Source organism: Myotis lucifugus, unplaced genomic scaffold (genome assembly GCF_000147115.1).
Source record: "Myotis lucifugus unplaced genomic scaffold, Myoluc2.0 scaffold_160, whole genome shotgun sequence".
Classification (NCBI taxonomy): domain Eukaryota; kingdom Metazoa; phylum Chordata; class Mammalia; order Chiroptera; family Vespertilionidae; genus Myotis; species Myotis lucifugus.
Genome location: NW_005871208.1, coordinates 3,021,765 through 3,038,050, shown reverse-complemented (window position 1 = coordinate 3,038,050; position 16,286 = coordinate 3,021,765). Strand labels below are relative to the sequence as shown.

Here is a 16,286-nt window from a genome sequence, read left to right as displayed (position 1 = left end):
AGGATAAAGGAGCCATCAACTCAGTCCCCAAATGTGTTCTGAGTGTGGCCACCCCAGGGAACAGGGCTCACTTAGCCTGGAGAAACCTTCAAGCCCCTGCACTGAGTCCAGAGGAGATCTAGGCAAGAGGTTGGCAATGTGGTCCCCCAAGCCCCCAGCCTCCTCCAGGAGAGATGTCAGGACTAAGAGTCCTACCAGTACCCTCAACAGACACATTTTAAAATCTCCCCAAACCAAACCTGCTGCTTCCAGTCCCTGAGATCCCAGAGATGTGAACCCAGAGGGCAGGTGGGTTGGAGAAGGAAAGAGAAGGTTCGTGCCAGGTATCTGCCAGCCCCAGCTCATCCTTGTTGATTTAGCAGATGACAATCTGGGGAAGAAAGGGAGGAGGAGGAGGAAGTCACACCCCTCCTAGTTTGTTTCCCATTGGCTCTTGGCGTCCTTAAAAGGGCCCAGCAGTCCCAGCACTGTATTTGGGACCCTCTGAGGATTCTGTGGTGATACACACTCCTGAGCGTCAACCATGAGATTCACAGCTCTTCTCCTTCTGGCAGTGCTGGCTGGGGCCCTGGTCTGTGCCCGTGAGTATGGCCCTCCCCCTGCACCCACCAAAGCCCTCACAATCCAGGGAAGCCTTAGCTACTGCCTTTATTCCTCTCTTTCTTTCCCAGTGCTGTGCTGGCTTCTCTTCCCTCTGCAAGTGACTCCTGCCCGCTCCCCACCCCCAATTCTCCACATGTGGCCTATTTACCTCACTGCTGGGGCTAGAGGGAGGGCAGGAAACCTCTGGCCATCTCCTCACACATCCTCCTTTACCCCATATAATGGTCACACTGGCCTGATTGCAGGGCCTCTGGGCCACTGAATATAGCTGAGTAGGTTGTCCCATGCACAAGGGAACCAGGCAGAGAAGGTGATGGAGCCCGTGTTCCACTTGCCGAGCAGCGTAACCTGCCCATGGTTATCTCTCCGGATGCCTTTTCCAATTGCACAAAAGCACTATTTGGGCCAGGACAACCCTGCCACTCCTCAAAATTTGGGACCTTCCTTCTTGCTCTTTCTTCTCCCTGTCCCCTTCCCCAGCCAACTCTGGATATCATCCAACCAGGTGCTTTTTCATCCGTGAAATCTCACTTTAGGTATGAATTCTTCAAGAAAGTCTTCCTCAAAAAAATGTATGAAGGATCAATTAGACCTCTTTTGCCCATGTTACACCATCTCACCTGGAACTAAATAATTACGTTAGAATGTTAGCTCTGTCAGGGCGGGGTCTTATCTACCTTCTTCATCGTAGAACCCCCTTCACTTAGCAGAGAGCTTTGCATAAAGGTTGTGTTGAAAGAATACGGGGAATTAGAGCTGGAGTCCTATCCCATGAACCACCTGAGCGTGACCCAGTGGCCTCTGCACCAACCTCCACCACCACAGGCCATGGCTGGCTCCCTGACACTAGCTTAGGGCACCTCACAACCTAGAGGCACAGGAGGAGGGCAGTTTTCAGAGGAACATCCACTTTTCTGAGGAGAACCTGCTTCAAAAAACTGCAGGGGGAGTTAAACATCAGAAAGAATGCTCTGATGGACCCACTGGTGTGGCAGAAGGACCTGTTCAGCCAACAGTGAAATCTGCCCCCCTGTGTCCACAAACGTTCCTGAGAGCTCAGGATTGCGGATGCGAGGGAGGATGGCTCTGGTGTGGATCAGGTTCAGTCCTCATAGTTGTCTCTCTTCTTGGTTACAGAAGATGCCACTGCTGGTCCTGCACAACCTACTGAGGACCCTGCGAGCTGTGAGTTCTCTCCCTCTGGTCCCTGCCCTGGGGAGGGTCGAACAGCTGGGATGTCAGTGGAGGCTGGGGGAGGAATTCAGGGAGAGGGGACTGGGTCCTGATCTTGGTGGTAATAGAAGAGCATGGATTGGGGTGGGACAGGTGTAGGGAAGAAGCAGGAGAACTCATACAGGGAAGGTTAATGGGAAAAGGCTTTTGTGAATAAAAGGGAGAAAACGATAAGGTAAAATAATAATTGCAATGTCCCATGCAGTATGCAGACCTTTACCTGTAAACAGCTTTCGTGACTCCCAGCTCCTTTGCAAGGTGCCCACTATCTGGCCTCAGACCCCATTTCCAACCTTCTTTCCCATGCCTCTCCCTCATGTACCACCCATATCTGCTAAATTTCACTTCTTTGCATTCCGCCCACCTGCCCCACACATGCCTTCCCCAGAGCTCTTGCTGACTCACTTCCTGCCCCCAAGGAAGCCCCTTTAGAACAACCTCCCTGCCAAAATCCTGTATTCAACACCCAGCTTCTCTCTACCATGCTCCCTGATTGCCCCCACACTCCTCTCCCAATTCCTCCCCAACCATGCCCAGAACAAGTGCCCAGCCTGCCCATCTCCCGAGAGGCTCTGTCTTAGTACATTCGGGCGGGCTGCTACAACAAGCAACCATAGACTGGCTTGCACAGCAGAAAGGTATTTCCCATGGTCCTGGAGGCTACACGTCTGAGACCAGGGTGTCTGCATGGTCAGGTTCTGGTGAGGACCCTCTTCCAGGTTGAAGCCTGCCAACTTTTCATCGTATCCTCACATGGTGGAAAGAAGGGGAGAGAGCTCTCTGTGGTCCCTTCCACAAGGGCACTAATGTCATTCATGAGGGCTTCACCTCATGACCTAATTACCTCCCCAAGGCCCCACCTCCTGATACCATTCTGTTGGAAGTTAAGATTTCACCAGATGCACTGGGGCAGGGCAGTGGAGTGGGGGGGAAGAGTCAAACACTCATCTATAATGAGCACATAGTATGTAGAAATCCCACATCTCTTAAGAGGGAGAGTTTATGCCATATCATTTCTATAACCTGGCACCCAGAACATATTAGGTATCTGAGGCCCTGCCACCCATTCCTAAGGAAAAAAAAAACACTTGACTTTGCTAAAATCAACAAATCTGTGTGTTTGTAACTCCAGTGCAATCTGATGCACCCCAAGAGACAACCATAGCAGCCCAGACTTCGGCGGCAGCCCAGGAGCCAACCACCAAGCAAAGAAAAAACCTGGGTAAGTCTCTGTCTCTATAACAGATACAACCCAAAGAAATCTCTGGCAGCAGGTCTACATGATGCCTCTGTCCACAAAGACAAGCCCAGAAGAAGCAGACATTCATTCATTCACCTGAACACAACGCACAAATGAGGTGAACCCTACACCCAGAGTCTCTGCAATAGTAGATTTGGCTGCCTGCACTATACATGGTTTCTCTCCTGGCCCACTCACTTTCCTATGAGAGAGAAGCTGGGCCCCTGAGCAAAACTTCTGCACTTTAGGAATTTATACAAGGATAATGGGGGAAGAGAGGAAGAGGTGGGAACTCTCTTTAAATGACATGGCTTTTCTGCTGATGTGACTCTTCTGCTCCAAAATTAGAATCCGTGATAGAGAAAGGTAGATCGGACCTAAAAGGTGTCATTGCAGGAGCAAAAAAAACGGTGGACGAAAGAATTCAAAACGCTAAAGGTAAGTGCATCCTATGGCAAAGCCTTTTGGGAACAGGAGTGCTCACCAGCCACCAGCCACGAGCCAACTGGGGAGGTGGGAAAGACCATGCCCTCACCACCACCCTACACAGGAGATCTGGGACTACCTCAGCCCCTCTCCATTGAAATTTCCTTCATTTGTGCCTTCAAATGGCTCAAATTTCTCATCCACATTCAAAATGCATGGTTGTCTGATACCAGATGCCCCTGGGGTCCTACCCCCAACCTTCCACTGCAGAGCCTGCTTGCTCATTTCTCTTCCTCTCACTCCTGCCCAGGTTGGGGGATAGGGCTCATCATTTGGCCTCCTGTGAATCTAACCTCCCTCCCTCTGACTTCTGGGTCAGGCCTCAGGGGTGCAGTGAGGTTGGAATGAAGATTGAGTTGAGGGTGGAATGTGTGGGTGGTGCTTTCGGCCCTTCAAGCCTCATTCCCATCTCTGCTTTCTTCCAGATGCTCTGAAGAAGAGGTTGGGTCCAATCATATCTATCATTTGAGAAGCTATAAAGAATGGGATCTGGGAATTTAACGCCTTAATCATGTGTACGGCTCAGAGCAATTAAATTGAAAGCATTCAACTTGTTGTGTGCCTGTGTTCTGTAGGGTGGGCCTGAGGGGGAGGGAGGAAAGCCCTGCCTGGAGCCCATACCCTGAGCCGGGCACAGCCCACTTTCAGGACACTGCCTCTAACAAGCCCTTTTAGTCACACTGAGCCACAGCCACATGTGCTGGGCCTCCTGCTCCAAATGCCACTCGGTTCGGTCTGCCTCCTCCTTCTTCTTCACACAGGGCTCCTAGTGACATTTGAGCAGTTCCAAAAATTAAATCAACCTCCAAAGAGCCAGGATTTGTCATCCTGAAAAGAGTCAAATCCTGAGTTATTGCTACAAAAGCCACTTCCTTGTGGCATTAGTAAAAACTGCATCCCTCCTGCCTTCCACTCACAATTTCCACACCGGGCCAGTTGATTTACTGAGCCTGGCTGGTGTGGCTCAGTGGATTGGTCATCGTCCTGTGCACTGATGCGGGTGTGCAGGAGGCAGCCAATTGATGTGTCACTTTCACATTAATGTTTCTCCCTCCCCCTTCCTCTCTCTTTATAAATCAACAAAAAAGTTGAGAGAGAGAGAGAAATTGGGACACAGACATACACAGAGTGAAGATAATGTAAAGTCACACAAGAATAGATGGCCATGTGACCAAGGAGGCAGGGACTGGTGTGATGCCAACACCAGGAACAAGAAGAGGTAGAGAAGGGTTCTTCCCTACAGGTTTCGGAGAGAGCACGGCCCTGTTGACACCTTGATTTTGAACTTTTAGCCTCCAAAGCTAAGCGACAATAAATTTATGTTGTTTTAAGTCATCCAGTTTATGGTAGGAAACTAACACACACCCCTATGCCCATATTCAACATCTCAGCAGGCTACTGGTTCTTCTTATAACTGGAAGGTCACAGCCTTTGGCCACCATCACCCATTTCCCCCACCTCCTAAGCCCTGGCATCCGCCAATCTACTTTGTTTCCATGAGTTTGGTTTTTTAGATTCCACATATAAATGAGATCATAAAGTATTTGTCTTACTCTGACGTATTTCTCTTAGCACAATATCCTCTAGCTCTACCCATGTTATTGCAAATAGCAGAATTTCCCTTTTTCTCATGGCTGAATAATAGTCCATTATATTGATATATATGTCTTTTAGTTTTTACTGCACAGATCTCTTTGGTTAAATTTATTTCTCAGTGTTTAATTCTTTTATTTCAGTATGTTTTTTAATTTATCTTTATTATTGAAAGTATTACACAACTTCCACCCACCTCTCCATTCTCATCCTGTGAAATTAATGTCCCCACTTGTGCTACCTCTTTACCAGATATATAACTCTTCAGAACCAAGTCTATGTGTGATCCATCTCTATATCCTGATACTCAATGGATAATAGATGCTTACTTCACAAATGGCTTGTGTATTTAAAGATGGAGATTCATGTAGGCACCGTCCACTCAGGCCCATACCTGCGCACACTTCTCCCATCCTCCCCACTGACAGTACCCACACAGGCTCTTGTGATATCTGCCTTCCAGCACTCCAACACACCCCAGGTCCTCCCCCTTCCAAGGAGAGAAAACTTTAACCATCTCGCACCCAAATCTCTGTGCTTTGGAAGGTACAGTGACCATGACAAAGCCTGATAAAGGGGAAGCAGTTTCCCAGATACTGTTTCAGAGAAGAACCCAGGCCCAGTGAGATCTTTCACCCCCTCAGACAACAGCAGCAGTCCAAAGGCCCTAGCAGACCAACAAGGAAAAAAGGCATAGGCAGCTTCCCCTTGTGGATGTTACTTTAACACGTTACCTTTGTTGGGGTGTGGGGAGCAGAAGGTGGTCTCTCTGACACAAACCACTCAAGACACATACAAATTCATCTGTGTCCAGCTAAAAGGCCAAGCATAGCTTTCCACCCCCCTTCCCACCTCCAATTTCATGAAATGACAAGAAATAATAAACAATTTTAAAAGGATTATTTCTGGATTTGCAATTGTTTTCCTAAGTTCTAAGTTTATGGAGGTTTGATGTTCAGCTATGAGTGATATTCTAAATCATTGATTTTCAACTGGTATGCCACAAGAATTTTTAAAACATGCGATACCTGAATATTTAGTCAGGAGGAGCACTAACCTCTTTTCCCTTAAATTGTCAAATAAAAAAAAATAACAATGGCCAACACAACAACAGCCATCCAGTGTGAATGAATCAAAATATATCTCTTTTTTTGTGAGATTGACAAAAAATATATTTTTGCTATGCTGCAGAATTTGAGTAATTAGTTTATATGTTCCATGAGCTGAAAATCACTGTTCTAAATAAGTTATATACAAATTAATAAGAGAAAAACACAATTCCAAATATAATGAGAAGGAATAAAGATATATCCACCAACATCTTATCTCTGAAACCAGTTGAATTGATTTACCACAAGAAAAACAAATACAGATCTATTTATTCCATTTTGAATAAAAATGGAGAGGACTTACAACCCCAAATAATACTTTCCTTTTTCAGTCTGTAGGCCGACGCTCTATCCACTGAGCCAAACCAGTCAGGGCCTACTTTCCTTTTTAAAAAATATTTTTTATTGATTTCAGAGAGGAAGGGAGAAAAAGAAACATCAATGATGAGAGAGAATCATTGATTGGCCACCGCCTGTACACCCCACACTGGGGATGAAGCCTGCAACCCTAGCATGTGCCCTGACTGGGAATCAAACCATGACCTCCTGGTTCATAGGTCAATGCTCAACCACTGAGCCACACCAGCTGGGCCCAAATAACACTTTTTATGAAGAACTTCTGCCAAGTCCAATGAAACTGGAACCAAATTGAGGGAAGATGCTGACAGTGTCCCATGATGACAGCTCATGAGCAGAGCAGACAAATACAACTTCTCTAAAGTGCATGATATACTCAGAGGAACAAAATCAAAGACACCTTGTTTGTAACTAGATCCACCATATGTATGAGACTGCTCCTGAGAAAGAGAACTGAGCACCTAGAAAAGAAAAGCAGAATTAAAGTCATAATTAAAGTGTTCCTTAAAAAGAAAAGAAAATTTGAATCTGGCTAGGGTACGGGGAAAATAGGGAGTTGTTTGATGGATGAAGAGTTTCAGTTTTCCAAGTTGAAAAAAGTTCTGTAGATTGGTTGTGCAACAACATAAATGTACTTAACACGATTGAACTGTACCCTTAAAAATGGTTTAGATGGTAAATTCTATGATATATGTATTTTACCACAAAAATAACTAAAATTAATAATAAAAATGTGAGCCCTAGCCGGTTTGACTCAGTGGGTAGAGCCTTGGCCTGGGGACTGAAGGGTCCCAGGTTTGATTCTGGTCAAGGGTACATGGCCGGGTTGCAGGCTCAATCCCCAGTAGGGGGCATGCAGGAGGCAGCCAATCAATGATTCTCATTAATGATGTTTCTATCTCTCTCTCCCTCTCCCTTCCTCTCTGAAATCAATAAAAATATTTTTAAATAAATATAAAATAAAATAAAAAGTGGGAATCTACAGATTGAAAGGAAAAACAGATTCAAAAAGACAAATGCTGAGAACTGGCTTAATAAAATTTCTTATATTCAAAATTTAAAAAAGAATCATTAGAAAGAGGGAAGGAGATTAAGTACAAACTTCCAGTTGTAAAATAGGTCACAGGATGTAAAGTACAGCCTAGCGAATACAGGGAATATAACTATACACGGTGATAGGTGAATACTAGACTTATTGTGGTGATCGCTTTGTAAGGTATAAAAATGTTTAATCACTATGTTGTACACCTGAAATTAATATCATATTGCATTTCAACTATAATAAAAAATTAAAATTTTAAAAAAGAGAATCATTGGGCATTCAGGTAAAACTATCAGCATAGCTACTTAGGAACTGAGGGGGAAGAATCTTATATAATAAAAGCCTAATATGCTAAGTGTCTGGTCAACCAGTAGGCCGTTCGACCAATCAAAGTGTAATATGCTAATGATATGCTAAGGCCGGTCAACCACTCGCTATAACATGCACTGACCACCAGGGGGCAGACACTCAGACCCGTAGGTTAGTTTACTGCTGGGGTCCAGCCAATCGGGACTGTGCGAGATGGGCCAGACACACCCTGGAGCCCTCTCGCAATCTCTCCCCAGCTGGCCAACCTCCTGGGTCCCTCCCCAGCCCCGATCGTGCACAAGTGGGGTCCCTCTGCCTGGTCTGCACCCTCTCAGAATCCGGAACCTCTTGGAGGATGTTGGAGAGCTGGTTTTGGCCCAATCCCACAGGCCCACACAAATTTGTGCACCAGGCCTCTAGTATATATATATTCAGGCTGGCTTCAAACTAACACTAAAAGGGTAGAGAAATCCTTTCAAAGTCCTCTAGAAGAAGAAAAATGAGACCCAAGCATTTTGTACTTCCTCAAATTATTTTACCAGTCTAAAGGTGACAAATATTTTCAGCATGCAAGAATTCAAGACATTCCATTCCTATGACCCTTAAAAAAAAACCTATTAGATTATAAACTCTAGCCAGCCAAGAGATAAATGGATAAAATGAGGTAAAAGGATTAGCTGAAAGTGCTAAATTCATTTTCATGCAAGACAAAAGCTAAAATTGCTGAGGAGTTATGGTTACAGAGCAGAGGTAAATGTTATAAACTATGAGAATGTAACAAAAAAATCAGAATGTGAATGATGGGGATAGAGGAGAGAATGGGAGTTAATAAAAGTAGGCTAACTTACACAACTTTTATAGAATATCAAAAACTATTTTCACCTGCTAATGCAATAATAAAGCTATAAAGGAAAGCATGACAAGAATCCATACTATAATCCATGAAAATCAGATGGTAAAGAATTGAGTGCATTATTTGAAATTATAGTTAAAAAAGAATGGGTAGGACTATTAAAACTATACATCTTTAAATTATCAGAAAAACTACACAGAAAAAACTGAAATACAGTTCATATATCAAAAAATAAATAATAATAATAATAATAATAATAAATTGTTGAGATGGAAGAATAGCATTACGAAGATAAAACTAGCACATTTCATATGAATAAATAAAAATAACACAAATTCATATATTAAAAGCAAAACATTCCCAGATTGGGTCACAAAGTAAAACTAAACTATAAACAATAGATTCCTCCCTTCTTCCCTTAATGATTCAGTGCAAAAGCCAATAGATAGAGCCAGCAAGTTGGTCTCTGCATGGGCAGGGGGTGAGGCATGCTGAAAAGCTGGAGCAGGGTGTTGGAATTGGAGAGAGATGAGGAGGGTGTCTGCCCAAGGGTGCTGGGAGCAAGAGGAGGGGGAGGGTGCAAGTACTGACCTTGTGTGGGGTATCAGAGTACACGCAGGATGAGAAGGGGGTCTATATGGTGTAGGGTGACTGAGCTGGAATTCTGTGGTGCCAGACTGGAATTAGAGGCAACAGTGAGAACTTATTGTGAGATATATATATGATTTATTTGTATGAATGTACATACATTCATGCAAATATACATTCCCTATCTTTGATCAATGGAGAGCTGGTTTCGGGCCTGGAAGCACTGACATTCCGAGAAGCTGCTATATCTTCATTTCTAAATACCATTAAAAGAACAGAGATCCTTTGAGAAATAGCTGATACCAGGAGTAGCACAGAGAAAGTACATGATGAGCCTGGAATGCCTGGTTGTACTATAAAGTTAAAAAGTGCTCAAAGAATAATGAAGACATGTCAAAAGAATACATAAGCTAACCAGAAAGCTAGCTTAATTCCATCACTGTCAAATTGTATCAAACTAGCCAAGGTCAATGGGAAAGAAAAATATCTAATCTAATAAAAGACAAACATGCAAATTGACCACACCTTCGCTACACCTTAAGCCATGCCCACCAGCCAATCAGAGCGACTATATGCAAATTAACCCAACCAAGATGGCGGCCGGCAGCCACGGAGCTGGAGTGAGCAGGAGGCTTGGTTGCTCCAGTTATGGAGGAGGCCAAGCTTCCCGCCTGCCACGGCCAGCTCTGAGCTCCACTGAAGGCAACAAAATCTCAATTATAGAAGGTAAATAAATCCCACAATAAAAAAAGAAAAGAAAAAAAGGAGAGGCTGGGAGTTCCCATCGTTGGGGGGCTTGGCCACCCTGAAAACGGCCCTCAGCCCCTCACCCAGACTGGCCAGACAACCCAGTGGGGACCCTCTACCTAAAGGGGGTGTGGCCAGCCTATAAACAGCCATCAGCCCCTCATGCAGGCTGGCCAAACCTCCATGGGGTGAGGGTCTCCAATGGGGGGGCTTGACCAGCCTGAAAACAGCCATCAGCCCCTCACCCAGGCTGCCCAGGCACCCCAGCGGGAACCTGACCCTGATCCGGGACACCCTTCAGGGCAAATCAGCTGGCCCCCACCCATGCAGCAGGCATCTATCCTATATAATAAAAGGGTAATATGCAAACTGACCCTAACATCAGAATGACTGGGAATGACTGGTCACTATGACACACACTGACCACCAGGGGGCAGATGCTCAATGCAGGAGCTGCCTCCTGGTGATTAGTGCACTCCCACAGGGGGAACTCTGCTCAGCCACAAGCCAGGCTGACGGCTGCCAGTACAGCGGTGTTGGTGGGAGCCTCTCCCGCCTCCTCAGCAGCACTAAGGATGTCCGACTGCAGTTTAGGCCTGCTCCCCGCTGGCAAGTGGACATCCCCCGAGGGCTGCCGGGCTGCCAGAGGGATGTCTGATTGCCAGCTTAGGCCCAATCCCCCGGGGAGCGGGCAGGTGGTCATCCCCCGGGTGGTCCCAGACTGCGAGAGGGCACAAGCCGGGCTGAGGGGACCCCCCCCCAAGTGCACAAATTTTTGTGCACCGGGCCTCTAGTTATAGTAATAATAATAATAATAGTAATAATAAATAATGATGATGGTAACAGGATATAACTTACTGACCAAATTAAAAGTCATGAGTCCATATAAATGTGCATATATCATTTATTTGTATTAGTGTACATACATTCATAAATGGGGAAGTGAGAAAGGTTTTCCTTATAGTATGAATGTAGAGGGGATGAATGAACTAGAAAATCACTATTTGACAACAATTTCAGGAATAAATAATTCAGCCAAAAAACATCAATGAGTGCAAAAACTAATTGGTAAAAGTTTGATGAGGAACAGGACATTTACATACTCTCAAAGTACCTTCCCACAATATATTTATTAATTACAAAGAGAAAAAAAGTAACTCAACAGTGGAGAAATCTGCCAGACATCATGCTAAACAGTGATCAAAGTTAACATCACAAAAATGGGACAAATGGAGCTTATGCAACACCTAATAAAATGTAATATGAAGAATATAGTGTCACTTCTTGCTATTCCTGCCAAAAATGCAGAACCTGAATCTAATCATAAGAAGACATTAGACAAATCCAAATCAAGAGACTTTCTACACAATTGGCCTGTAGTCTTCAAAACTGGAATTCATGAAAATCAAGGAAAGACTGAGGAACTGTGAGAACTAAATGCTGGTCTTCGATTGGATCCTTTTGTCATATGGGACATTATTGGGACAACTGGCAACATTCACATGGGGCCTGTGGTTTAAATGGTAATAAGGTATCAATAGTATATCAAATGTTAATTTTCTGATTTTAATGGTGGTATTGTGTTCGTAGGAATTGCACAAAATTCAATAGAAAAGTAACTCGGGCCCTAATTTGCTTGACTCAGTGGTAAGAGCGTCAGCTGGTGGACTGAGGGTCACAGGTTTGAGTCCAGTCAGTTGCAGGCTCAATCCTCGACCCCAGTGGGGCACAAATGGAACGCAACCAATTGATGTGTCTCTTTCACATCGATGTTTCTCTCTCTGTGTCTCCCGCTCCCTTCCACTCTCTCTGAATATCAATGGAAAAACTATCCTCGGATGAAGATTAAAAAAAGAAAAGAAAAGTAACTCAGAAAGATTGAAAGTCAAAGAATGGCAAAAGAACTTATGCAAATTTTAGAAAGCAAACTATTGGTCTTACTATCAGATAACATTTATTATTAATACAAACACATTAAGTGAGACAAAGAAGAGTATATTAACAAAGTTTTCAATTCACAATAAACATTTTAACAGACACAAATAGTTCTGCTCATTATAAAAGAGCACCAAAACTTTAAGAAATGCAAGATCAGGAGAGAAACCAAGATGGTGGCATAGGTAAACACCTGAAATTGCTGCCTCGCACAAATACTTCAAAAATATAACTAAAAGACAGAACGAACATCATCCAGAACCACAGGAAGGCTGGCTGAGTGGAAATTCTACAACTAGAAGGAAAGAGAAAAGCACACTGAGACTCAGAGGAGGTGCGGAGGTAAAGTGCAGAGGTACAGAGGCGCACGCAGAAAGGGCTGGCAACTGAGGATGTGGTTGTCTTTTTAAATTGGGAGGGAGACACAAGCTCCCAATGGCCCTCACTCCGGTTCCGGGCTAGTCTCTGGGGACCCAGACTCATATGGGGAGAAACTGGACTGTCTGGCAATGGGCAGAACTCGAGGGCGTCTTTCTCTTGGAGTTGCTTGCAGCGATTACCGTGGAGCACTGAGACCCAGGACCTCTTAGGGCAGGACTGAGGATCAGCCATAGCTGTTTGCTCCACCCTGGTGATTCCCTGAGACCTCCCCCCACCCAAGCTGTGTGCAGAGGCTTTTGCATATGAATGACCTGGCCCTTTGCAATCTAAAATTACCTAACAAACTGCAGCTGGATCAGAGATACCCAGACCATCCAAAAGAAGTCCCAAGGCCCCACAACAGCTTGCATTGCTTCACAGCTGGGCCTCATCTGGGCACCTCCAAATCCCAAACAAAGAAGAGGAATCTGCAGATCTCTCCATAGCTCCTTCTGGGTAGCCTCAGGCAGAGGCTAAATTAGCACCTCCTTAGAGACCCAAGAGCCAGTGTACCCAGTGGTCAGAGTGGGACCATCCAGATTACAACTCTTCAGATCCATAAGGCACACACTCCGGGGGCAGACTCAGTGAGCACCAAAGCCCCACTGAAGCAAGTCTTGCCCAGAAGGGTGTCTCCAGCACAGAAGTTCTCCCACCATAGACACAGCTGATTCTCACAGCCAATTGGCCTGGAGGTCAATTCCTCCCACTGATACCAACAACAATCAAGGCTTAACTACAACAAGACTGTGCACAAAGCCCACAAAGGGGTGCACCAAGACTGTCCACCTCAGGTAACGGGGGAGGCTGAGCCACTGGGCCTATCGGACACCTAGCCAGAGTAACAAGGTCATCTAATCCAAAGTCTGAAATTTGTGTGCAAAAACCACTGTGATCTCTCTTCTCAGAAGAGCACTACAGGTGTGGCCCTTGGACACCTCTTTGGTACATCTTTCTTCTACACAGGTGGGGAGTGAGCACACAGGTGGAAGCTAAGCTCTTGGAAGAACAGATGGCAGAGGGTGGAGGTTGATCTGGAGCTAGGGGTAGGATTACCTTATTTAGCAAACAAAACACAGAACACCCAGTTAAATGTGAAATTCAGATAAACAATAAACAACCTTTTAATATAAGTATGTTACAGAAAAACTGGAGAAGAACCAAGCAACGCTTATAGAGATGGAGTTACATTTATTATTACGCGTGGGCCCAGAGGAAAATGTCTCTCAAATTCTGGGCGAAATCACACAGGAAGTTTTCTGTATTTATACCATTTTACCTTCTTTGTCTCCCAAACATGGGGTTCTGTTCCGGTCCCCTTTGCAAGTTCTTAAAGAGCCCCGATGTGCTGGCGCTTTGAGACCTCGACCAAAGGCTTGGCCTGATGCCAGCACTGATAACTTCATCTGGAGAAGGTTTAATGGCCTCTCTGAAATGGGAGTAGTCTTATTTTCCTTATAATTTAAGCCAGCAAGCATTTACAGAAGCCAGAAATAGCAGGGTTAAAATTTCAAACAGCAGTTTTTATATAAGATGGATGCTTCAAGTATGTCCCCTGTTTGAGACATACTTAAACAAAAAATAATTATTTGCTGCTTCTCAGAAATTCACATTTAACTGGGAGACTTTATCTGACAACCCTGCCTGGAAGAGCAGGCACCAGGTCTGTTTTGCTCAGTGTTGAAGTTCCAGTCCCCATCTCCTGCCTCCCTCCCCACTGAGGGTAAACAAAGCTCCCAGGGGCCAGCTTTGAACAGGCAAATTGACTCATTCAACTTCCCAAACTGGAGCACTTAGCAAGTGTTAAGATCTGTGCTAAATAAGTTGGGATACAGAGATAAATAAACGAAATAAACGGTGACTCTTGCTCACAAAATGGTAATTGACCAGTAGGAGCAATAGATTTAAACAGAAAATTACAACAGAGTGTGACAAATGCTAGACCATGAAGGTCATGTGGCCAGGGTCAGGCAATTTTGCTTACCACTATCTCCCCAAAACTTGCAAAATGGCAGACACTCAATAAGTAGCAGTGGGTGCTCGCTTTGGCAGCATATATATTAAAATTGGAATGATACAGAGAAGATTAGCATGGCCCCTGCACAAGGATGACACGAAAATTCGTGAAGAGTTCCATATTTTTTTTAAAAACTGTAGCACATCTACACAATGGAATACTATGCCACTATAAAAAAAGAAGGAACTTTTACTATTTGCAACAGCATGGATGGAACTGGAGAGCATATGCTAAGCGAAATAAGCTAGTCAGAGAAAGATAAATATCCTATGATCTCACTCATATGTGGGATATAATGATCAACATAATTTGATGAACAAGAATAGATCCAGAGACAAATGGCAGGGGGGGAGGGTTTAGAGAGCAACCAAAGTACTTGTATGCATGCATATTAGCATAACTAATGGACACAGACACTGGGGTGGTGGGAGCTTGCCTGGGGTGGGAATGGCTTGGGGGACTGGGGGCGGGGGGTCAGTTGGGGAAAAAGGAGACATATGAAAAACTTTAGACAATAAATTAATTAATTTTTAAAAGTATCAGTGGAATGTAATAATGAAAAGATGAAGATGTAAACAATGTATTGCGGAACCACAAAGGTGAGGTGACTAACCAAGGGAGGAGTGATAGTGAAAACGTTGGATTCACTCCAGGGAGGAGGCAACACCTGATGTGGAATACAGCGGAGAGGGAAGCTCACCCCTGACAAATAGCATGAATACGGATATAACCCCACAGCAAGCAGGGAACAATTCCCAGAGGCCAGAGATGAGGTCTGAAAGATGAAGGGCCTTGAACACATGGCCAAGGAGTTTGCACTTTATCCGATGGATAATGGGTGGTCATTAAAGACTTTTGAGTAGGTATGTGGCATGAACTTCAGGAGATTCCTTAGGCATTAGCCCAGAACATGGGCTGTAGTGGAGACAGACTGGAGGCCAGAGAGCCATGAGAAAATCCAAAGTAGCTTGGTCTGGAAATAATGGAGGCCTAAACTTGTGGACTATTATGGGTCTTAGGAAATAAGCCTGGAGGCCTGAGGACTCACTGTGGGTGCCCTCCTCTGTCCCTGTCCTGTTCCTACATATCCCTCCCCTCCTACATGCCCTGACCTGTGGGAGGGGAGGGTGCTGCAGAGAGGGGAAATCAGGGAGGAAGGGGAGGTGGGAGGCAGCCCAATCTTCACTTCATGGCTGGCCTACAGAGGAAGACGCACTGGAGCAATTGGGGGGTGACTGCCACCCCCCCCTTTCCCTCCCTCTAGCCTGAGGGAGGAGAGGGCCTCACCTGGGCAGTGACCCAGAGCTCTCTGTGGATTACTAAATTATACAAGATTTTGCTAAATGGAAATCATATAACAATGCTGGTTCGTGGAGGAGAAGGACCTGAATTATGAATGATTTCCTTTGACTTATGCTAGATTCTGTTTTATCTTATAATGACAACAAAATATAATGCTTTTCAGTGTCTGGATTTTGTGAGGCTAAGTTTCTCATTGAAGGGAAATGCTTTGAGAGGCACTGTAAATGCCATTTTTAAGTTAATCGTGTTTATCTTGGGGGGGAAGGACATTGAAGACTAAAATAAAGGTGATTTTGGTTAATTGTCATTTTATTTATTACACTGCAATAGCCATTGGAACAAAGTTTGTAGTTATTTTGTCAATTGCTCTCTTGTCGTTTTACACCTGTTTGCTTCCTTATTTACATGACCACTTGATTCTCAAAAATTGTTCCAAACCAAATGACAAACTT

General features: G+C 44.7%; 1 protein-coding gene and 1 non-coding gene across 2 annotated transcripts; both read left to right on the top strand.

Annotated features, from left to right (window-relative positions):
- Positions 1 to 449: 449 nt before the first annotated feature.
- LACRT (lacritin) lies at positions 450 to 4,112 on the top strand. The gene is made up of 5 exons (XM_014461814.2): positions 450 to 581; positions 1,741 to 1,788; positions 2,969 to 3,058; positions 3,425 to 3,514; positions 3,988 to 4,112. The coding sequence occupies exons 1-5, from the start codon at positions 524 to 526 to the stop codon at positions 4,029 to 4,031; spliced, it is 330 nt and encodes a 109-aa protein (XP_014317300.1). The 5' UTR covers positions 450 to 523; the 3' UTR covers positions 4,032 to 4,112.
- Positions 4,113 to 14,551: 10,439 nt separating this feature from the next.
- Positions 14,552 to 14,658, top strand: LOC111827417. Its single transcript, XR_002830970.1, has one exon. It is a non-coding gene; the product is annotated as a U6 spliceosomal RNA (small nuclear RNA).
- The last annotated feature ends 1,628 nt before the right edge of the window (positions 14,659 to 16,286 follow it).